Source organism: Thermobia domestica, chromosome 1 (genome assembly GCF_964235325.1).
Source record: "Thermobia domestica chromosome 1, izTheDome1.hap1.1, whole genome shotgun sequence".
Lineage (NCBI taxonomy): Eukaryota > Metazoa > Arthropoda > Insecta > Zygentoma > Lepismatidae > Thermobia > Thermobia domestica.
Genome location: NC_137454.1, coordinates 99714869 through 99740568, shown reverse-complemented (window position 1 = coordinate 99740568; position 25700 = coordinate 99714869). Strand labels below are relative to the sequence as shown.

The 25700-nt window shown below is 35.7% G+C and overlaps 1 protein-coding gene across 1 annotated transcript in view; it reads right to left on the bottom strand.

Annotated features, from left to right (window-relative positions):
* LOC145687647 (annulin-like) overlaps positions 1-25700 on the bottom strand; it is a 135550-nt gene that overhangs the window by 8694 nt on the left and 101156 nt on the right. Inside the window, exons 9-12 of the mRNA XM_081761112.1 lie at positions 23363-23442; positions 21542-21692; positions 13683-13831; positions 118-278 (exon numbers count right to left, since the gene is read on the bottom strand). Coding sequence (XP_081617238.1) covers positions 118-278; positions 13683-13831; positions 21542-21692; positions 23363-23442 — 541 coding nt within the window. The remainder of the gene's footprint in view (positions 1-117; positions 279-13682; positions 13832-21541; positions 21693-23362; positions 23443-25700) is intronic.

Sequence of the window (25700 nt, the reverse complement as noted above, 5' to 3'; positions counted from 1 at the left end):
GTGTAGTAGTGTAAAGGAAGAATGATTTTCTTTATCACGGACAACTCAATTGGCATTAATAGAGGAGAAGCTCATGAAAACGTTTAAATTTGTTCAATAATATTTCAATGTTCTTACTTCAATTTTGATTTCAGGTTTTCGAAGTTCAAAGTCGTCGAATGCAAAATATTTCTTGTCTGTTCCATGAACATGAGCCCAACAAGAGATTTTAAAAAGACATCCATCCTCACATTCACTGTGGTATTCATCAAATAAAACATCCATTCGTATCTTCTTCTCTGTAAATAAATAAATAAATAAAGTAGTAGTAGTTTATTTTATACCAATTGAATAGTTTATTATATAGCAATAGTTGTAGTAATTCATTTTAATATTTTATCTTAATTTAATTTTGAAAGTGGTAAAAATAATGCGATAATTATTAATATTCTTTATATATTCGTTTTAAGATGCGGTGAGTTGTGAAACCGAAAGTTCCTCTATGCAACAAATAGCATTGTTCATTGACTTTTTGAAAGTAAATCTTTATTATAATTACGGTTGCATTTACAATATAGCTAGTAAATCCTAACTATGTATAAAGCTACATGAACTGACATAAAATAAAGATGTACTTCCGTTTGATATGGAAAGTTGATATTTGGTATAATTGTAGGTTTCTGGGACTAACCCACAGGAAATTGCCAAAAGTGAATATTTTTTATTTTTAGGGAGTCTAAAGGGGGTATGAAGAAATTCCCCATGTTATTTAAATGGATCTTGTTTGTACGTATTATCTCATGTTTTAGGTACTTGGAATTGGAATAAAAATTTGAAATTCGGTATGCTTATACGTTTTCGTTAGCGTTATCTGAGAAAATTACTAAAAGTAAAAATTTCTAACTTTAGAGTGGTTTTATGAGGAAGTGAAAAATCTTCTCCTTGTTATTTATATGGGACACCTTTTACATCCCAAAATTATTGGGCACTTCCTGTAGGACTACAATGATTAAATTTGACATGTTTGTAGCTCTTCGGGACTAGCCGACAGGAAGATTGCCACAAGTGAATATTTTTAAGTATTAGGGGGATTTAAAGGGGGGTGAAGAAATTTCCCATGTTATTTAAATGGGACTTTTATTTTTACCTATAACCTCATATTCTATGTACTTGGAATTGGAATAAAAGCTTGAAATTCGATATGCTTATACATTTTCATTAGCGTTAAGTACGTAAATCGTTACAAATAAACATTTCTAAATGTAGAGTGGTTTTATGGAGAACTGAAAAATCTTTCCCATGTTATAAATATTAAACACCCCAAAATATTAAAATGATAGTTGTAGCCTTCCGGGACTAACTTACAAGAAAAAATAAAATTCTCATGTTATTTAAATAGGTTTTTCCTTGGGATACAAAATATCTTCTCGATAGTTGAAATAGCAAAAGAAACTTGAAATTCCGTAGAATTGTGTGTTTAAGAGATGCGAGGCCGTAGGCCGAGTAAATGCGGGAGATTAGGTGCGAAGCCTCCAGCTGGACCAAATTCAGCAAATGTAATTAAAGAGCAAATGCATGAAATTCACTCTTGATGCAAAGGCTGATACATAAGAGATGCGAGTCTGTAGACCGAGCAAACGCGGAGGTCTGGGGGCGGAGCCCCTAGCTAGTTACATTCTAGTCTTCATTATAAGTACAGACTGCATTTACAGCATAGCTAGTCAACTGTAAAAACAAACCTTTATTACAAGTACAGACTGCATTTACAACATAACTAATCAACGTAAAAGTAAATCATTGTTGTAAATACAGACTGCATTTACAACATAGCTAGTCAACCGTTTCGTTATGTACCATATTATGCCTCAAATTAAATGTTGTTATGTTTAAAAAGATTTCTTCCATATATATCTGCTCAAAATAGCAATCAGAGATTTCTTTTGAAAAATATAACTAAGACTAATCCCCAACTTTGATAGCCTACAACTCGAGAACCAAAGCTCTGCACACCATAATATTTCATACTAGCAGAAGTACCCGATATCGTAATGGAAAAATAATGTTTATACAAAAAATATCTTTAAAAGTACAGGAATGAGTGAAATATATAACGAAGAGCAATCCCTTCGACATTGCTCTATTGACTCCTGAGCCAATTATTATGCCCGCTCTACTCACAGGAATAAGGTTAATGCAAAGCATGGCAAAAGTGTGAAAGTTATTCAACCTGCAGCACATGTAAAACGGTTGGGTTGCATATCCCATTAGCAATATAGTTCACTATATTTTAATTTTGACTCCTCTAATCCTACCTGGAGTCCTCCCCTCGCGCAATACTTCTATTGCTTCTCTCCATTTTATCTAACAGCTTGTAATTTGAACTCTTTATATTTTTCTATTCCTGCATATGAATGGGCAGTTTAAACATGCTATCTTGATTTTACTAACTCTAAGCCTTTTGCTCTCCAATATTCCTTTTCATGTATCTATTTTATCTTGCAGTGCTGTCTTAGTCTCACTCACCAAATGTAACACGCAGTCTTTATTATTTTTATTAATAAATTTTATATAGTAGTAGATTTAGACTTTTTCATTAATTTGCCTATCAAAACGGAAATGGTTTTCTTTATTTTCATATATTATTTATATTATTAAACTTAGAATCATATTCATTTTTATTTCATAAGTATTGGTAATATTCAAGTTTATATCGAGGATGTAACGACAGATTTTGGATTTCGTATATAGAAAGATAGACTCTAGTGAGTTAATTTTTTTTTTTTAAGTCAGGCTTGTAGAAGACAACTACGCTCTAAAGGTCAGTCACCTATGCTTGGTCAGCCTTGCCAACTATATTGTGAGTTGAAACTAAAAATTACTGTTTTATTTCTGTTAAGCAGCTATAAGAATACTATATAGAACTAGTCTTGTAAATAGAAAAAAAAAACCGTTCGTATTTTTTCAGAAATGTACGTTTTTTTTAGAAAAAAACATTGCCTCTCGTTTTTTTCTAAATTTCGTTTGTTTTTTTTTCAAATCAAATAGTCATTTTTAATGCATCTTACGTCTATTTAAGTATGAAATATGTTTATGTACCTGTAATCACCGTAAAATGCAACATAAATTAAACACTAGATATTGATACACTAGAAATATTTTACAATTTATATGAATAGCATACCTACTAACAATTCGGGTTTCAGCAGTTTTCATCAATATCAACTAAGAAATAAAAGTAGAAATGAAATTTTGTTTTTTCGTGAAAGCAGGCCTTTAATAAGTACGAAAATAATGTCACGAACAGTATAAAATTCAAACAACTTGTCTAAATACTAGTAAGCAATACAATTTGCTTACTAGTATTTTTCTAAATATCATATATAAATAATTTGTCGACTAGATATATATGGTATGCACAGCCGGCTCTACCATATGTGCAAAGTGCAACACATGCATTTGCATAGAGCAGAAAGTTTGAAGAGTCCGGTAAAATCTGTCATAAGTATATTATTTAAATTAAATATTTCTTGTTGGAAACAGACTTCATGATGATGGTAGTTACATTTACCAAGCTGACCTACTTGAATACTACATTCGTACATTATGTTTAGGTTGCATTAGTTTAAGGTCATATGGATAATGCTAAAGCAAATGATCAAAAAATCCGTGCACAAATTGCTTGATTATTATCAAATTCAAGAATTTAATTCTCGAATAGTAGCGAATATCTGTTCCATTTAGTAAGTTATCGCAGTTTTGATATGACAACTAGTCATGTTTTTGTCACAAACAAGTTCCTTATAATTGAAGATAGAAAGTATTTTTTTAAAGAAATGTTAACAAATGTAGAAGAAAAATCAAGAAATAAAGATAAAGAGCTAGTTGCACTGGAATTGCAAACTGATACATTGAGATTGAAGCTCGATAGTGAATTCTGTAAAAAGGATTACCATCTTTCCTCTGCAGGTGTTTGCTTTATCATTCACTAATATAATAGATTAATATTTAAAGAAAAAACAGACACAACGAGATTGTATTTTTAGTAAGTATTTAAGTCTTTCTGAGTGCGACTGCACTTAACCTTCCCTTCGTTGTTCATGCTGGAGTAGCATACTTAAAATCGTGACTTTTAAGAGTTGTTCGTTCTGGAGAAAGGGGGAGGCGGAAAATTATGCCATTGCACGGGGCGACAAATTGAATAGGGTCGGTCGTAATATGTATATACAAGACAGGAATATAGGATGACACAATTTGAAGTAATGCAGGGTGTTTCAAAATTAATATTAGTGATTTGAAACTTTGTAATATCTATTACAATTAACTTACAATTATATTATATCAAATGAAAGAGCAACTCGAACAGTTTTGTACGCAGGCATGCACATGCATTGTTTCTTCTGTCTGCCGTTAGAAAGAGCAAGAAACAAAGCAAGAAACAAAGATGGAGACTAGAGAGCAGAAAGCTTTTTGTGTTTTAATAAGGACTGAATCTGTAGTTACACTGCAACCGTCTGTGCGAAGAATATTAAGGAGACGCTTGCAACTATGTCCTTATCGTTTGCAGTTGCTACAGGTCTAAAGCCTACATACTACGGTTTACGTGCCAATTTCGCAAGTGAAATATTGCTGCATAACAAGATCTTCTGGATCGTGTCATTTTCAGTGATAAATCGACATTTTACTAAAGAGCTAATGGGAACACTCATAATGTTCGCATCTGGCGGTCAGCAAATCCTCAGGAGATGGTACAGTTGAAACGAGACTCCCCTAAATTGAATGTGTTTTGTGCCATACGGCGGAAAGTTTATGGGCCTTTCTCACCTATCGACTAGATGTGTGCCATGTGACGAATAAAGCTCACATTGAACACTTATAGCAAAAACTGTTTGAGGTGTTCTTTTACTTGGTGTATTGTTTATAATTGTACGTAAAACGTAAAAAGTACTACGAAGACTTAAAACCGCGATATTCATTTTCAAACACCCTGCATTTCTCACCAACAATGTTGGAACTAAGATATGAAAAGGAGAGAAAATTTTTCTTATAAAGTTATTGTTTACAACAATGATATAATTATTAGTCGAGACTAAATGTAATCAAATGTACACTCGTAACCCTTTCGGACCCAGGTGGCCAAAGTGGCACACACGGGTGTGTCACTTTTTTAATCCGCTCCTGTGTGGACACTAATTAAGATATCGGGATATTATTTTTGCCAAATATGATTGGCCCATAGTTTATCATATTTCTTTTTGTTCTGGGTGTCGAATTTCCTTCTCAAATTTCACCCCAGTCAAAAATACGAGATTTTCCTAATTTCGAATTTCCTTTACTACTTTTTCCCCTGCAGCTTCCTTCGCTGTAGAGAGACCTCCTTAAGACTTGCCAGACATATACCTCGGATGCATACAAAATTGTTGACATTAATTGGACGGGCCTGCGAGCAGTGTTGCCAATTAGGGAAATTACAATTTCCCTAAATTTCGGCAAAAAAAATCGAAATTTTTGTTTATAAATCCGTACTTATACGTCCGAGTGCAAGTCAACTAACGCCAGTCGAACATTTGTCCTTACTGAACAAACGCGAGTACAGATCGTTACAATCGGGTAATTAGAGGGCGCACGAAATATTTGTATTTAGGTTCCAACCCTTGATTTTTCTAGTTTTTTTCCTACTTTTCTGTTTACCGTAATATACTTTTGGTAATTAGAAGCTTTGTTCTACCATGATACTTAAATATCACCATGATATTTGTAGGATATATTAGTGGTGTACCAATGTTTAATTTAAGATAGTTTGCGTCTGCCTGGTAGCAGTGTTGTTAGCTACAGAAAATTTTAATTTTAGATTTTAGGGGGAATTTTTGGGAAAATTATCTGTTTTGTCTCCTCCCTCTCCTATTATTTCCCTCTTGTTGGCTACATTGGAACAAACGTACCAGTATCTGAAAGTCTCGTCTTTGCCCTACACAACGCACTATAGAAAGTTTTAATAGAATAATTAGGAGAAGTACAGTTGAGGTTTACAGTAGACCTTGTTCTCTAATTGGAAAGATAACTGTGATTTTTTTTTAGGTAGAATGAGATATTTTTATTGACATGTTTACTTTATTAGATATCGTCACAATACTTGTAGGATATATTAGAGGGATACCAAAGCTTATTTTAAGATAGTTTGTGTGTGTGTCTGACAACAGTGTTGCCAGCTACAGAAAATTTTAATTCGAGATTTTAGGGGGAAATTTTGGAAAAATTTCCTTTTTTATTTCTATTATTTCTCTCTTGTTGACTACATTCAAACTAACGTACCAGTGTCTAAAAGCCTCGTTCTTAGCCTACACAGTGCACCATAAATAGTTTCACTAGAATAATAAGGGGAAGTACAGTTGAGGTTTATAATAAACAATGTTCTGTAAATGGTAAGAAAATGGTGAATTTCTGAGGTAGAATGATTCTTTTTTTTTAATTTCATGCTTACTTTGTTAGATATCGTCATGATACTTGTAGGATATGTTCTTGGGGTACCAAAGTTTACTTTCAGATAGGTGTCGTCTGTCTGATGGCAGCGTTTCCAGCTAAAAGAATTAATTCCCGATTTTAGGTAAAAAATTCGGAAAATTTCCCTTTTCCCCTATATTATTTCCCTCTTTCTGGCTAGATTGAAACAAACGTACCACTACCAGAAAGCTTTCTCTTTGGCCTACAGAACGCATCATAAAAGGTTTCATTAGGATAATTAAAAAAGCTGTAGTCCCTTCATATCTGCTGATTTTTGCTTCTGAGGAGTAAAAAGGGTCAAAATTTCATGTATATGATGACAGAGAATTTTTTCTTTCCCTCTTTGAATGGAAATCGGCGACTTCAGGATTTCACTGTACCTTGTCAATACACCAAAGAATTTTATAGGTGACTTGAACCCATATGGCAACAGTGGTACTAGATACAAAAAATTATAAAATTCGGGTAGGAATTTTTTTGTAAATTTTCATCCCTACATTTCCCTCAATAATTTCCCACCCGTTGACAACACTGCAATGATGCTTACACCAAAAAATAGCCACATCCATTTTCTAAAAAACAAGGTCTTTACCATATCAATCGAATAAATGATTTTTGAAAAATAAGTCACTAACTAAAAATGTAGGAAAACGACAAAAATGACCTGGGTCCGAAAGGAATAATCTCACAATTTTGCTCGTATAGGTACAAAGAAACAAACGATTCGTAAGTTACGAAGATTTCGATTCAAGTTTTGTTGATTACTTTAATAGTCTGCAACATAAATCAATAAATAATAGTTGCCAGAAAAAAACAGACATTTGAAAAAAAACACGAAAAAGGACGACGTTTTTTATTGAAAAAACTTCACAGAAAAGAAAACGTTTTTTTTACAACACTATATAGAACTGAAAAACTATAAAACACCCTGAGTTGTAACACTACCGAAAAGGCGACAGAAAGACGGATATTTGTCTATTGTCAAAATTTAATACATAGGTATAAAAACAGAAGGACAAAGAGGTGTGGAAACCAAGGGATAATCACCGATTTCACAAGAATTCTAGCTGCCGTAGCGAATCTATCAAAACAGGCTGTGAATTCGTTCCAGGTTTACCATATGAAGCAGTTTGTAATATCAAATAATAATAATAATTAAAATATGTAAGAATTATTGTTTAAGAGTCAATTATGTCTTGGAAAGCTACGCGTACCCTTATTGTTTGTTTAGCTTTTCCGTCCTTCCGTATTATAAAACTTTCTTTCTGCGAGAAAAAAAAAAAGTACTGTCTGGTATTGGAATGGGTGGAGTTTTGGCTTCCTGTTGGGGACAGATGGAGACTGGTAATCCTTACCCTAAGAAATTGATTCAAATAAAGTTAATAGAGAACGACAACTCCATATCACATATATATATGGTAGCAAAGATATGTATATACTTGTAGGTAAAGTAGATGTATGTTTAATTTCATTCTATAATTAATAATTTGTAAAATTGTCACCCGGAAGCAGAAAACTCCGAAGTGTTAAGGTTGTCAGCGACATTTTGAATTCTTCCACTAGAGGGCACCAGTGACTAGACAAATATAAGAAAGGAATATGCCAGGTGGTGAAAAACATATTAACCGACCTATTTTAAATGCAAAATTTTAAAGTTATATCAGAAGGGGACTATAACATATTTGGTATCTAATGAAAGGCCAAAGCATGCAGATCTTAGTACTTGATTCGAAACGAGGCGACAATCTATAAGAAGTGGATTATTTGAGTATAAAGTCAATGTAAACAAAAATAGGCATACTTCCTCCCAAAGTTCCGTTAGCAGGTAGATACACAATAGAAAAGGTATATCCATTGAAAAGCTAGTAGCGAGACACGACTCTTGTGCGTCTTACCCCTTTTACAAAACCGAAAATCTGGAGAACAAGGCAGTTGGCGGTTAGATTGAGTGCTGTGCAGTTGCTGCTCGTGTGACAATAGTTGTTTCAGCATGAACACTAGTTGTAATTGAAGATAGGTGAATATATCTATATTCAAGTTGAGTTTAAGGAAGCACGAGAAGTTGCATTATTAGTGTTAAAAATAAGTTGGATGAACTGTTTTAATGTTCAGGACAATTTTAATTCAGACCATATGGATGTTGAGATCCAAACTGACAATACTGCCAACAAAATAAAGCATCTAGCGTCTGCAGCAACAAACAACTCTCTCTCTCTCTCTCTATATATATATATATATATATATATATATATATATATATATATATATATATATATATATATATATATATACAGTATAACCTCGTTAACACGAACTCGCTTAAGCCGAACACTCGGTTAGGACGAACAAAATTTCGGACCCGGCATCGCTGTACGTTATTTTATGGGAAGTTTTATCGGTTAACACGAATTTCGGTTAGCACGAATTACGAACTAAGTTTTAGTCCCTTGAGTCAGTAAAGGTTTTCATTTAACACGAACTTTCAATTCTTTGTTGTTGTTGTTGTTTTTTTTCAGATCATTTTTCTTATTTCAGATTTCTCTCCAGATCAGTTTTTGCCATACAGTATTTATACAGACGAAAATTGCCTTGTAAATAAGAGAAAAACCAGAAACAGGTATCTTTCCTCTCTTATGAGGTGTTGATTCTGTCCTCCGTCAAGCACGGAATATGCAGGTGCTTGGCAGACGAGCTGCTGGCGACAGCTCGAGACAAAACCTCTTCTCTCCCCTGTAACTTCAAACTGGTGACAGCAGTTATAAATACCTTTCCGTTACTAGCGGTACCCAACCTGCTAGCGGAGTTATCAATTTTATAACTTGACCTGGATTTTCTGCGTGGAAACTTTTTTTTTTTTTTCGAAGATAGGATAATAACCTTACTGTAGTGTTTTCACTTTTCAGAGGACGGTACCGAGACCGAAACTAGTCTCGATCTCGATCTTAACTCGAATTTGAGACCGAGCCGTGCTTTTCGAAATCGAGACGAGATTGAATCTGTCTCGTCTCGATACGATTCTGTGGATGGTATCACGACGGAGAATAGTCTTGGCCTCGTCTCGAATTTGGAACCGAGACTACTCAGTTTCGTCTCGATACCATCTCTAGTGTTTTCTATGATATACATAATATACTGTAGTGGTATGTATAGTCTGTATACTGTAGTGTGTATGTATAGAGAAAATGTATTCGAATAATAAAATTTGGGTCCCCGGTTAACACGAATTTTTTTAACACGAACTCCTGATTTTTCAGTCCCTTGGAATTCGTGTTAACGGGGGTTTACTGTATATATATATATATATATATATATATATATATATATATATATATATATATATATATATATATATATATATATATATATATATATATATATAAGTGCAATTAAAACAAAGTTTCAAGTGGTTAAAAGGTAGTGGCATTAAAGTTATAATCAGGCACCAAGGGCTTAATCTACGTCTGGATGCTACGAAAACCGTTCTAAAAGAAAATTATCACCAAGAAAAAGATACACTAAAATTGGGATTAAGACTGTGAAGTAACGGACATACCTACCTGAAAATTAAAGAAGATGAATTGTGCAGTGGACATAAATATATGTTACTAACTATGAAGTAGTGATAAAAAAAATCATAAAATAATTCTGTCGGTTCAATTGTGTGCATAGAGTATATCGATATAAATTAAGTGCTTTGGTTTAAGTGAATAAATGTTGTGTTAAAAATAAAAGTGTTTATTAAACCACATTGAGTTACCACCTTCCCTAACAGAATTTCGCCTGGTAATTTGTTTGTTTCTTGCAGGCTTGCTGGATTCCATGTTCTTCAATATCAGATGTTTGAAACTAGTAAGGTGGCAGATAATTCATGCGTAAGTCCACGTATCAAAGAAAGTCAGAAAGGGACTACAGGACTTTAAATAAGGAACTCACACTTACAGGAATGGTAGTATAGAAATTATACAAAGTTTTTTTTTGGCTCTAAAGACATTTTACCTCAATTTCATTAATTTCTATTATGTTATTTGGCATATCATTAAATTTTCTTGAAATTTGGATGATACAACATTCCTGTAGGTAAAGGGGTAGTAAGAGAGAAATTTACATATGATTTCAATACGGAGATTTCTCTCTTCTCCCCCTGCACTCCACACAACACATCGTCCGTAAATGCCATATTTCAAGGTTCTTACTCTCGGATATTCTTTGTAAGCTCGTCCAACACAACTGCAAAAAGGTATGGACAAAGACTCGATCCTTGATAAAGTTCTACTTTAACTCACCTTCGGTGAGAGCGGTCTCGGGTTTGATTCCTGGAGGGGGCACTCGGTCAAAAAAGTGTAAAGAGCTTTTCACGCCAGTCATCCTGAATAAGGTTTTCCTCATTCAAACCAGGCAAATGCTGTAATGGTACCTAACATACAGGCCCCAGGCTGCTTCCGTCCTTCCCCAATCATTTCTTACCTTTCCTCGGATAGCGTGATCACCGAGACACGCCATCCCTCACGCGTGACTTGATAGCATGACCATAGATGCTGAAAGCCCAGAAATCTAAATCAACTACCTACCACTTTAACTATGAGTTCCTTTGATATTCTACACACGCTCCTCACTCCTGTCCTACAACCACTATACTTATCTTGAATTATACAGAAGTATGTGGTCGGAATAAACTTTTTATTCAGTGTCCACCAAATAAGATCCCGTGCCACTTTATTGTAGCTTTCTTTAGGTCAATTAATGCAATATGGATGTCCTGGTGCTTTCTGTACTTTTTCATTGGCATACTAAGTGCAAATATTGCATCCGTTGTCGGCCGTCTTGGCATGGAACCAAATTATTTCGATGTCCTTCCTCAATCTTACTTCTATCACTCTCTCCCAGGCCTTCATTGCATGACTCATAAGCTTTATTCCTCTTAGGTCATCTGCATACATGCCTTAATATGGTGTTTACTTTTCATAATATCTTGTTAGTAAAACTCGGAAACCCTCTCTTGTCTACACCACTGCCTTTTCTATTTTCAGATTTCAGTAATAACAAAAGAGTCGTGCCATTTTTACGTTAAACTATTACGTATATGACTTAAAATTCTCATTTCCAGAACCAGAGATTAATGGGCAAGGAAATATGCATCGGACTCACATGCCGTGGAACGATATAAACAATTAAACTTTTCCATTGTTGCTAAAATCTACACAAAGTTATTAAAGAAGATAAAATGAGCACCAAGGCCAGAAATATGTCCTAGGCTATGGCCTTGGCTGAAAATTAGTCGCCTGAAATCTTAATCACTTAAATTATTTGTATAACAATGTAATTAGATTTTTAATTAATATTTTCAATTACTTTTTCATGTTGCTGTTCATTTGATTTTTTATGTTCACACGGGTTAAAGGGTCAAAGAACACTGACATAACATTGCGTACACAAATGTATAAGGCAACCAAAAAAGTTCTGTCGCTTTTTCACCTACCACCTTCGAACATCGATAGGTCACCTAAGACATACTTGGAAGATCAAAAATAGTCCCCATCAGCCGACGACCATCTACCAACGTTCTGGAAAGTCATGAATTCCATCGCGGTAGAAATTAGTGGGTCGTCAAGTGCATTTTGTACCTCTACGAGGGATTTGAAGTGATGTCCTCTAAGATGATTGTCCAAGAAATGGAACAGGTGATAATCGGACGGTACAATTCCCGGGGAGTATGGCGGATGCAATAGTGTTTCCCATCGAAAGCGTAGAATGGTGTCCCGAGTCATCCCAGTCACATGGGGCTTAGCGTTGTCTTGTAACAGGAGGACCCCTTTGTAATTCAGAAGTGCTGGCTCCAAAGTTTTGAGTTTTTCTTGAACACGGCTCAACTGCTGATAGTACACAGTTGCATTGATGCTCTGACCAGCTGGTTGCAGTTCCTGATGAACGATGCCGCGAGCAGTCCACTAAACACATAGGAGGACCTTCTTCTGGTGCAGTGCTGGTTTCGACTGTTTTGGAATCGGTTCATTTGATGCTAACCAATGATGATGGCGCCGTGGAGTTTTGTACAGAACACATTTATCATCACATGTCAACACCTTGTCCAGAAATGGCTCCTTTCTCAGACGAGATAGCAAAGAAACACAGTGTCTGCTGGCCCGGAGCCAAATCATGTATGACTCATCGACCCAACTTGTAGTGCTTCCCAAGTTGATGGAGGTGCTGCCGAATGGATTCTCCATTCACACTGAATTACATTCCCAGTTCCTTACATGTTTGGCCACGGGTCGCCTCAATTCTGGTTTCGAAGGTACCTAAGAGAACATAGAGGTAATTTCCTACATCTGCTTTGAGAATAAGTGACTATCATCCTTCCTACATAGAAGTTTCATTCTTTCTGCGTCATTTGTAACAAACCGCATTAAAATTGAACAATTTTTAGAGATCTTATGGCCGAATGAATTCCACACATTCTAAAATAAATAAATAAACAATACTCTATGTTGGCTGTTTTCCGTTTACCAGATTGCTTGTATACACCGGATACTATCACAACGAAAGGTGCAATAAAATTTTCATTCTTTCTACGGCATTTGCAACAAACTGCATTAAAATTAGACAATTTTCACAGATCTTACAAGCTCTTATTTTTAAAAAAAAAATCATTCTGCAGATGTGAAAAGTGGCCTATGTATACATCTATACGAATATAAACCCTATGTATATATCTATACCAACATACCTTTAGCTACATTTTTTAAAATATAGAAACATTCATTAAAATGATAATAAAGGATTTTATAGAATGACTCAAGGGGAGGGGGAGTTCTTCCCTGAGCTACAAAGTTCCCTGCAGGACTATATCTTTGATTGTGTTCAACGTCGGTTATCTTATTTTCAGTATTAATTTCAGTTGTTCGGACTCCGTATATTGAAAGTTTCCATGGAAGAGACCTTCTGAAATCATCATTGGACGAATGTTAGGTGTACTAATACAATATATATACAATTAACATGTGAGAGAAATTATTTATCACGGTAGGCATTCTGAAAGGAAATTCAATAAGGAGTGATGTAACAAGGAACTTTTGAGATACTACACATGTCAAAACGGAATAAGAACCTAGATAGAACAATTATAAATGAAATATATTTTTCAATATTATACCCATAATGTTCATTATAATATGCATACTATATAGGCCTAATAAGAAAAACATTACCTTGTCCTGATTTAACTAGTTTACGAGCCTGCTTCCAGTTTTTAATCTCCTCCTTGTACTTTCCAGTGTAGCTCTGAGTATTAACTATCATTTTGAAAGTCACTCTATGATCTGTGTCAGGACAGTTGTTCTTAATCTTAAGCTCCAGACTGAAATGTAGCCAAAATTAATTTAAAGTAACTTTCAAAATAGTAACTATTATTCAGTTATTCTTGTAACTTTATTTAATATTTAATTTCACAGAAGAAGCTGTTTCTAGCTCGAAATTATTTGTTAAAATTGCGTTAGTGTTATCATATAATATGAGCCACATACAGTTCCTAATGTCGCAACCTTGTATGACGTGCTTATTATATAGTATTACCGTTTACATGAGATAATTCATAAAGGGTTAGGTTCAGAACTCTATAACGTAGCAATACGCTATATCCTGCTGTTTACATCTTATAGTCTGTAATGAATACCTGATCCAGGGCTCGATTAGCCCATCTAGAAAAATTTGTAGCCCCTTCTGACTTCACCTAATACATTTCAGTGAAAGTACAGAAGGAAAGTTAAGGGAATATGTTTCATATTTTTTGTCACAGTTTATTTTATGATGATGATTGTATCTTCATGATTCTTTTTAGATAAGCAGTTGAGGTTTTGATCGGTGTCCACCTGCAGTCCCGGGGCTATAGCTTCCTAAGCCTCCTTAATCCCGCACTACCTGTATCCAATTGTTTGAACAACATGCCTTCTACAATATCATTTAGGAGGAAGGGAATCTGTCCATCTCCCACCAACTCTACGATCTTTACCATGTAGATAACTTTGAAATATGTGGTATATGGTGTGAAATTCCAGGATCAGAGTCATATTAAAAAGACAAAATAACCTCTGTATAAGTGATCCTCGTAGACAAGGGCGCCCATCAGGGGGCAAGGTGGGGCGCTTGCCCCCCTAGAGGAAATTGTACTTCAGGGTATAGAAAATCCAATAGAATTTTTACATTAGTTATAGCAAAATTTGAAACTATTTTTGAAGTGACAGAAATTTACTATTAGTTTACTGTTTCAATATTGTTCTCCACAGATCAAAAAAGATAAGGGATATCGAGAAGTGTTATTTTGGAATCGATTTAGGTCTTAAGAAAATATACCATCTTACTTCGTAATGCTCTACTAAAATGAAAGAGTACTTGCAGTTTCAACATTGATATCCAAAGAGCAAAAACGATCAGCAATTTTTTTGAATCGATTAAGTCATCCCAAGAATAGGTTCCATTTCCTCCGCTAATTCTTTATTCAAACCGGAAGTGATAAAAATCAATTTTATCTGGTTTCAACTTTGATCGCCACAGAACAAGAACGGTAATAGATAGCGATAGGGATGCACGCGAGACGAGACGAGACGAGAAATGGAAAAGTCTCGTCTCGTCTCGTCTCGCAAATGTGAAGTCTCGTCTCGCGTCTCGCATAAAATTTTGAGTCTCGTCTCGCGTCTCGCGCGAGACTTTCTCGCATGGTCTCGCAGTCTCGCATATATTCTAAATCAAAATTTTGCAATGTGTTATTCTATGGCTGTTAATGAATGATAATGTGATATTCTGTCCGAAGGCAGGTATTTGACTTAAAAGTCCCTTGGCAAGGTGAATTCATTGTGGTTTGCCATTGCTTTCCATGAGATGAATGTTAAAAAATCCTAAGGAGACGGGACCTAGAGTTCAACATGGTATCCGAACTTGTGTCCCTTCCGCTCCAAATTAAAAGAAAAGTTGAGCTGGAATTTGATTGCTGGACCATTAATTTTCGTCAAATTAATAGCGTAATTTACAGCAAAACCAGCATAAATTGTTGCTGGATCCAACATTGTTTTCCAGCTTAGAGGTCTCCAGCAATATTTTCCAGTATGCCATGCGGGCACATTTTTGCCCCGAAAAAAAAGTCGCCAATGTAATTAGGATATAAAGAATATAACGTTTCAGTATATGTTTTTCTGAACTCATTGAACCAAACCCGGATCCTTTTACTATACCTATATGTAAATTTCTTCATTTTTATTTAACCGGATTTCAACCTTGTCTTTGCCTGCTTCTAGTCCGAGGAATACTCTAACGTCCCAATATCCAAAATTGACACGAATTGTTCCCTTAGAATAGGTTTGAACTTTCTTTTCAGAAAGTTTAAACTCTCTAGCATTAAATTTGTGGAAGCAGCAGAGAAAATATAAAAATACGTTACTTGTGTAGGAGAACAGTGCTGCCATCTATTGTCCCCTATCTCTCTTTACACCAACCACCAAGGAATAACATTACTTGTGTCAACGGACTTGTGGATAACGCAATATGCTAACAATTGCGAGAAACAAAATATCCAGCAAACTATACTTGATACAAAAAAAGCTTTCTGGATCAATTTCCAGATCATACAGTTGAACTAACTGGAGTGTTGCCAGAATATCAAAACCTGAAAACTTTTGGTTAACCCGACAGCACTGGTGTCAAGCCACACAGACACAGACACATGTCTTTTGATCCTGAGCTAAGTAAAATGCTGACCTTACAAGAACGCGGTTTCGTGTAACTTCCTACTTCAACACCTCAGTTGTAGACAGTGTTGGGTAAGTTACTTGTAAAAATGTAACGCGTTACAAGTTACTTTACTTTTTCTTTAAATGTAACGCGTTAATAACGCGTTACTTGCCCCCCAAAAGTAACTGTTACTTTACTTCGAAAGTAACGCGTTACTAACGCGTTACTTTTAGGTCCGAAACTTTAAAAGTGCGAAAAAAATATGGCTTCAATTTTCCGTACTGCTATTACTATCGCTATTATTATTATTATTATTATTATTATTATTATTATTATTATTATTATTATTATTATTATTGCACGTTCTGAATCGCTCTATGTAAGTGCAAGGACAAATTTTTACTTGATATATGAACATTTTCATATAATGTAACATTGATAAAATGCCATACTGCGTTACTCGTAGTGATGGACACGAGCGAGTTTTCTTTGACACTCGATTCGACTAGAAACACACATCTTTGAGCTCGACCCGAGAATTCGACTCGAAAAATTTCCTCCAGCTCGACTTGAATTGGGGTCGAGTTTCGAGTCAACTCGAGCCAAATCCGGTATGTAGTTTCAAGTATATTACATAGACAGTACAATTATCAATTACACTATTACTACCACAAATTATTATTATTATTATTATTATTATTATTATTATTATTATTATTATTATTATTATTATTATTATTATTGTTATTATTATTATTATTATTATTATTATTATTATTATTATTATTATTATTATTATTAATTATAACAACATTGTATATAAAAAGAAAGATAGGCGGTTTGTATTTGAATACTAAAAAACTAGTTGATTGCCAACCTCGGTAGCCGTGAAGTCTAGGAGTCAAGGACATTGTTCACGAGCTTCTGAATTTGGGTTGACGGTTTTGAGTATTCGGGCTCGAGCCAAACACTGTTAAAAGTTATAGGGCACTGGCCAAATATCTTTAAAACTGCTCGGCCTGGGTTTAGAATTGTCAATGACTCGAGCAGCTCGGCTCACAGCTCATTCACTATCGACCCGAACCGAGAAGTGAGCCGAGCCAACAGCTCACAAAACTGACTCGGCTAGAGCCCTCGGCTCAGTTGAGCCGAACCGAGCAAATGTCTCATCCTTACCAAGCCAGCTCGAGCCGATGGTTCATCCCAAGTGAGCCGGCTCGAGCCATCTTCTCAGTTGAGCCGAGCCGAGCTGAGCTTGTTATAAAAAATCTCTTGTGGTCTCGCTATCGAGACGAGACGAGATACAAGCAGTGTCCCCTCTCGTGAGCAACACTAAAAGTATTCCATATTACTGTTTAGCTTACATTTCTCATGGCTTTCGTTTTCCAGTGTAATCAGGTCATGATTTCAAGACGACTTAAAACGAACGAGTCATTTATCAAACTCGACTGGACTCGAAACTCGACGCGAAAAACTGAATCGGCTCGGAACTCGACTCGAGGATATTACCCTTGACTTGACTCGAAACTCGACTTGAATAATAATAATAATTAGTCGAGTTTTCGCTTGACTCGTGCTCATCCCTTAGCGTTAGAAAAAAATGGTTGCTTATTATTATTCTGCTAAACTAATTATATAATAATAACAATGTTGTTATGTAAAATTAAAAATAAAGAATATAGAGAAACATTACCCTACTCAATAATTAACGGGACTCTAGGATAAGCAAACTGATCTGAAAGAACTCCAATATTACATACCATCAGCAAACTATTTTTCTAGTAATAAAGTAGGCCTGCTCATCAGAACACAGTTTATTCATATTAACCCCTTACTGTAAATCGTTAATTATAGCACGCTAGTTGTTGATAAACATTTTCCGCCGGGGCACTTCAGACACTTTACTTTTAAATTCTGTTCACCATCATCCTCATAAGAAAAAAGTATTCTTAAGAGCTGAGTAAAATGTTCGAACGGTAAAATATTTTCGTTCTCCATCTTTATAAAAACAACACCAATCAAAGTAAAATAGACTACCGGTATCATTGCACTCTTAGTTCAATCACTGAATGTATTGATTTGGAGCTGTCAAAATCTTCGACAAAATCTTCCGGCTGCTTGCAATCAGTACACGTGATTTCCTTAAGGTTGTCCTCATCTTAAAAAAAAAACAGCAAGTGGCACTACAAACTTATCTGTTTCTCTGTGTGTCTGTGACTGTTGGTCGCTCGATTTTTTTTTTGGGGGGGGGGTGAGAAATTCACTTACAGGAAAGAAACAATTGTTTCCGAAAAAAATATACATACGGTACATTATAGTTACTTATCCGAAATGTAACGCGAAAAAAGTAACGCAAACTAGGTACGTTAGTTAAAAATTTGTAACGCGTTACCGTTACAGTTACTTTGGAACAAATGTAACGCGTTACTAGGAAACGTTACTTAAAAAGTAACGCGTTACAAGTAACGCGTTACTTGCGTTACGTTACTTCCCAACACTGGTTGTAGACCGCATTTTATCGCTTGCTGAGAGGCATTCTATCCGGAGAAAAGGAAATGTTGGGTCTGACAGACTAGGCGCCAGTGTTCGTGTTACTCAAATGAGAGGTTATTATTATTATTATTATTTTAAAGTAAGTGTATTTGAGCCGTTAGTGGTGAAGAATAATAGTGACATTTGTAATTTTGCGGTTTACTGCTCAGGCCTATAATGCTTTTCTGTTTGGTCAAGTTATACGTTCTATTTTATTATCATGTTGTTTACATTTACTTATTACAATGGTTAGGATAATGTAATAAATTGGAATGCTTCTAACAGAAACCTTAGACAATGATAGTGGTAATGACTTCTCGGATTTCGATCAATCTGACTCAGGACATAAGGATTTTTTTTAAGAATAAGCAAGAAAAACTATACTTTAGTTGTTCTAAAAACTGCCTTTTCTTACTTATTAAGTTTTATCCTCGACCTATCCAATTAAATTACAACTTTTCTATGATTAATATATTTGTAAAATTTCGTTGTTGTAAACTGGAAAGTAATCGGGGTTCGGTTCGAAATGCATAATTGATTTTCATTAGACATATTTAAACTTGATTTATTACCTTGCGTCAATGTCCAAATATAATAAAAATTCTACCATAATTTTGGTATTTTTGCATTTTGTATATATATATAAAAAAAACACTAAAATGAACATTTGTACTTCATTTTACAATTTTGCTCTTAAACATAAGAGAACAGGGAATTAATAACAAAAATGTTAGGCAATCATTTTTGACAAACACGCAAAGTCTACCCTGTATTGGTAACTGACATTCCTGATGATACCCAAGAATTTATACATATCAGACTTTTGGCTGACTCGTTGCTGAAACGGTTTCTTTGTTTTCGCAGTACAAGTCCAACTTTAGAGAACAACCTCTCCGCAGGGACTGAAGTTGCAGTTACACTAAACAACACTAAACACAATTACGTAAACTAAACCAAAAAATACTTATTCCATGTAAAAATATCAAGTTATTTCTGCTAGCCGGGCCGGGGACAAACTTTGACGAGAGGGGATTTCTCCCCATCCCCCAATATTAATCGCTAGTAGTAATGTGAAAAAGACAGAAACAACAGAAATATCACATTTCGCAGCAATAGGGAGTCTTATTCGCTTTTTAGACCAATAACAGAAGTTCATGTATTCGTGCGCGCCCGCGTGTATGTGTTTGTGTCGCAAAATAAAGTCCTAAATCGATGCTGTAATAAATTTCCAATTTACAAAGCTTTTCTTTTTTAGAAACTGAGGAAGGCTTTAATTCTGAAAATCAACCTTGAATAATAATAAATCTCATAAAATGTCTATTGCCCCAATCACTTTTTTGTTCCTGGAGGCATTAAAGCTCAACTTAGACAACTCAATAAATGTAAAATCACTAAATATACAATTAAATGTAATTCATAAATGTTGCGAGACTGCGAAAAGTCTCACGAGACTTCTCGTGCGAGACTTAACTTAGTCTCGTCTCGCATGGTTTAGTCTCGTCTCGCGTCTCGCATAAAATTTTCAGTCTCGTCTCGTGTCTCGTCTCGCAAATGCGAGACGAGACGAGACTTCTCGCGTCTCGCGTGCATCCCTAGATAGCGACAAGTACTTTCTTAATCGATTCAGCATAGCAAGGAAAGATACCATTTCTACTCGTATTCATGCGCTAAAACCGGAAGTTGCAAAAGTTTGCTATTACCTCCGGGTTTAATACTGATCTCCATAGAGGGAAAATTGTAATAGGAAGCGACAAATGATTCTTATATGGATTCATAACTCAGATCTTAGATCGGAGTATTTATATATTTGTGTGTGAGATTTGTCCAATTATATAGTAGACCCTAATTGATATAGAGATGAACCCTCTGGGTAAGATGGACAAGGCTCATAATTCTTAAACTATCCATCAGAGTGCAGCGTGAATATTAGTATAGAGTCATAACGGATGTATACTAGACACTGTTTTCCCCAAGCAGAAGACCACACATTCTAAAGGAGATGAGATTTTTGATTTCAGATGTGTCAATATATATATATTGAAAACAATATTCTACGCTCTTGATGTAGATTTCTTCGTTCTTGTTTTTTACTAGTGCGTTTCATCATAAAACAATGTGTTTCCTGCGTTCAGAAACTACAGCAATTAAACTGGGATTATTGTATGAGCCACTCGTTCCATGATCGTCGAAGATAATCTGCTCACGTCTACTGTAAACGCTACCACCAGTACTACTTTTACAATGTAATCTCATGTAAACACTGTCACCTTTGGTGCGAGTGATTCCAGGTTCGATTTTCCGTGGGAACACTCGGTCGGAAAAATGTAATAGCTTTTTTTAGGCCAGCCATGCTGAATGAGGTTTTCCCTTGGTTTTCCTCATTCACACCAGGCATAAATGCTGGGATGGTACCTAACATACAGATCCTAGGCTGCTTCGTTTCTTTCCCATTTCTTTCTTCCTTCCCCGGATAATGTGCTCACCGAGGGACGTCAGGCTACAGATGCAAGTAATGCTCAGAAATATGAATAGATAAATACATAATGAACAAAGTAAACTCAGTATGTAAGTCTACTTCTGAACTAATGCTTCATTAGTTTCCAAGATGCAAGTGACTTAACTAACTGTATCTAACCAGTATATCTGTAACAATATAAAAGTTCCATAGGAAATAATATACAGAAAAACTGGAATTTATGTGTGCTAGCTGTCAGTGCTCATGCTCTTATATAAACAATGGAACATGCTTAAAATGTTGATATTATTACCAGTACATAAACTAACACCAACAATGCATATGAGACGTATCCCATACCTGAAAGTAGAACCAATGACAATGTTCTTATCAATAACGGTGAAATCAAAGTCAACACCATGGAATTGTTCTTCCAAATAGCGTTCAGTATAACTATCCTTGCGACTCCTTCCTAAGACTTTGTACATAACGCTTCTTTCCTCGTTACTCCCTGGAAGTAAAATATACACAAAATATTATCTTAATTTGTGTTGGTGTCACTTTTGAAATCAGAATAAATATACAGTTCAAATCTTTTCTTAGGTTATCCCTTGACACCTTGAAAAATTAAAAGAGTCAATGATTAAGGCATAGTAAATGCCTACTGAATAAACAATGACATTTTGACTACTAATCATACTTCAACATTAGAGTCTTCACAATGTGGATTACCACAAACGTGTGATTTGATTGTTAATAATGTCTATTTTTCTAATGTAACGTATAGATACCAAAACTGCCAAATGCTTTGCATGTCAACAGCGTAAGAGGCACGATCTTCTTTGCGACTCCTATAATCGTTCCCAGGTTTCGTGATAACAGATTCTCTTCCTGACCAAATAGTACTGTACATAACTTTCTCCAATGAAAAAGACTTTTTACACTATATACGCTCATATATATATATATTGGTTATTTTGGATTGAAGCTCAACACCTACTTTTATAGAAATTTGGGTTGTTACGTGGATGGACCAGCTGAGATTACAATTAAGGAAATCGAACAGTATCTACACGTACGTTTTCAATTTTGGCAAATTGTCTCCGAGTCATAGATTTGTGTTATGAAAATTCAATATGAATATCAGAACCAAGATATTTCTGCAACTTTCGGTTTCAATAGAGCCGAGACAGTAAATTAATATATACACCATTTCCCTTTTGATACCTATCGACAGACTGATGAACAAATAGTTGTATAAGAAACAGTTGATACTTATTCATAACACAATTTCGAAATTTAAAACTAATTTTCTTTCCGTGTTTACAGCTGATATTCTAACTACGCTGGAAACTATATTTGTGGACCTCACTTAATATTATAACTCTCGTAGATACCTTAGCAAAGTAGCTCTGACATAATGTTCTTCTCTTCCATTTTAGTAGGGAAAATGGCAGAATCGATTTGGATAGTTGAGATCAGGAACTATCTTGATACTAGAGAAACTTATTTCATCTATGGAACAACTATGCCCTTCCCAAAGTTCATGGCTGCTTCACTTCCCAAAATTCAACTCTTTATTATGTTTCTATGTTTCAATGTTCTGTACAAATCTATATTTATTACAATTTGACTCAATTCTCATTTTATTTCTCTTATATAGGGCTACCATTCACTTTAAGATTTACTGTATAAACCTTACACATTTACAGAAAAAAAATACGAATTCTTGTACTACGCTATAATATCTGAACATAATAATATAACTAACTAACTAACTCTATGGTCTATGGAACCCGGAGGTTCAACGCCGCGTTCACAAAAGCTCTCCACTGACTTCTATCCTTAGCCAACTGAACCCAGTTATTTTGTATTCCTATTTCTGCGAGATCCATCTTAATATTGTCCTCCCATCTGCGCCTAGGTCTTCCTAATGGTCGTTTTCCGGTTGGTCTTCCAGTTAAGACTCTGAAAGCATTAATAATTTTCTTCCATCCTGGCTACATGAACTGCCCATCTGATCCTCCTAGACTTGATGACCCTAACAATATTTGGTAAACCGTATAAATTATGTAGTTCCGCCATTCCCGGTTCTCTTGGGTCCGAATATTCGTCTCAGGATCTTGTTCTCAAATACTTTCAGTCTAGAATATAATAATATATGTAAAGCAAAAAGCATACCTTCTGGATATTTGTATTGATGTGTTATTTTCTCTCTCTTGTCACTTCCAATTGCCTTTGTGCATATAAGTTCACCGATGCTGAAAGTAAAATAGAAGAATAAGGAGAAAATTTACAACTCTGAACATTATAAGTTATATAAATAATTACAGGTATTTTCAACACACACACTGAGCAACTTTCATTGATTCAAAATACTAAAACAGTAACTTTAGTGAAATGTTTTACAATGAATCACTTATGTCACAGTAGTAGTCGTCGATAATTTCACACCGAAGGAGACAGATAAAGGTTCACACTGCAAGGTTAGTCTATCATCAAGTTTTATATGGTATTTTTTGCGGTATCTACAGTAGGGATGGCCAGAACCGGTTCCTAGTGGAACCGGTTTTCGGGTCTGAACGGATCCGGTTCTAGAAGATCCGGTTTTTCGGATCCAGGTCTAGAACCGGTTCTTCGGATCCAGATCTGGAACCGGTTCTTCGGATCCAGGTCTGGAACCGGTTCTGAAACAGAACCGGTTCCTCGCGGAACCGGTTCCGCTGGAACCGAAACTTTGTGACCATCCCTACGCTAAACCGAGCTGCTGGCAAGCTGTGAACAGTATGCTAGATGAAATGGTGGAAGCGACAGGCAGGCGCCCAGGCGGCGGCAGCTTGTCTCATTTGGCTAAATAAACTGGGTAACTGGCAAACTCATTGGTTAAACAGGCAAACTGGCCAACTCATTTGGCTAAACACCCACTGGTGGACCAAAATTTTTTTTCTGGGGGCACAAGCGTGTCTGGGCGAGGAAGGCACAAGCGCATGGTCCTCTTTGCATTATTTTTGAAGGTGATCTTTATGCCTCATTTACGGGTCTTTGGAGGCTTTCGGATCCAGGTCTGGAACCGGTTCCTAAGATCCAGATCTGGAACCGGTTCCTAAGATCCGGTTCTGGAACCGGGTTTTCAGATCCAGATCTGGAACCGGTTCCTAAGATCCGGTTCTGGAACCGGGTTTTCGGATCCAGGTCCGGAACCGGTTCCAGAACCGGTTCTGAAAACCGGATCTCCAAGAACCGGTTCCGCCGGAACCGGAACTTTGTGGCCATCCCTAATCTACAGGTATAAGTTTTTCTGTTGAAGTTTCGCTTTCATTTGACCACCGGGGCTATAAGTCGTAAACCTAGAGTTTAAGGTAGAATCCAAACCACCATAAAGCGTTTAATCCTCTCCCACTGGGAATCGAATCCAGAAACACATTTTTCACAAATAGAGGATGTTGTCGTAAATATGACAGTCCATGTTGGGAGTGATTCATTATGTCTTTCTGAGAAGAAGTGGGGCTATCAATGTTGATCGTTACACTGCTGGACTCCATGAAATCAGGGTTTCCTCCAGGATTTCAAAATCAGGAGGGTGTTCAAAAATTTAAGTGGGGTGTGGGTGCTTGACTTTTAGAAAACTTGTATTATTTTTACCTTTCTCGTATTATCCTATTAAAATTCTGCAATAACACAAAAGATGACACCTTTCCACTGCAATCCTAACTTCAACAAAGTAGAAAATGTTGAATTGACCTTTTCGTTTCTTTTTTTATCCTATTTTGCGTGAATACAATCAAGGTACGTTATAATATTTTCGAATTAATTCGCTTGCCTGATGTTGAACTAAAATTCGTCGTAGTTTTCGTGATTAATGTATGCATGGAGAAATAAACGTCGTATGTTCTCCTAAATTTATCATTTCTCTTGTCATCCTTAAATTTCAACTTGCCATGCCTAAAGTGGAAAATTATTTTTGACGATTCTGGTTAGGTTAGGTTAGATGAATTCGATCCGATATCTGAAGTGCTAAAACAACAACATGATATGCTAGAATTTTTATTGCTAATTGCAGATATTGCACATTTATCGCAACATTGTACGGGTAACTTAATTCGTTTAAATTTATAGCCAATTCAAATGTAATTTTGTACTTACCAATGTGACTCATATGTATAAAAATGTTTTAATAGTCATGATGATTATGGATATTTTGACAAACTCTCCTCTGAACCGTCATTAGGGTTCTTCACATTTTCACACATTGTAACACCACTATATAACCTAAACATAATTTATGCAGGCTCGTTCGCAGAAGCTTCGGGGGTGTTACAAAAAGTTTGGGGGTGACACATCCCATTGTTGGGGATCTGGTGGAATCCCTGCATGAAATGCACAATAAATTTGTCCGCAAAGGATCCAGCAATGGCAATAGATATAGTGTTACTTGACAATTCTCGCCTACATGTCGCGTACAGGATGATGCAAGATCTCCATGAGCAGCAGCATGAAACCCTTCCTCACCTATAATAAT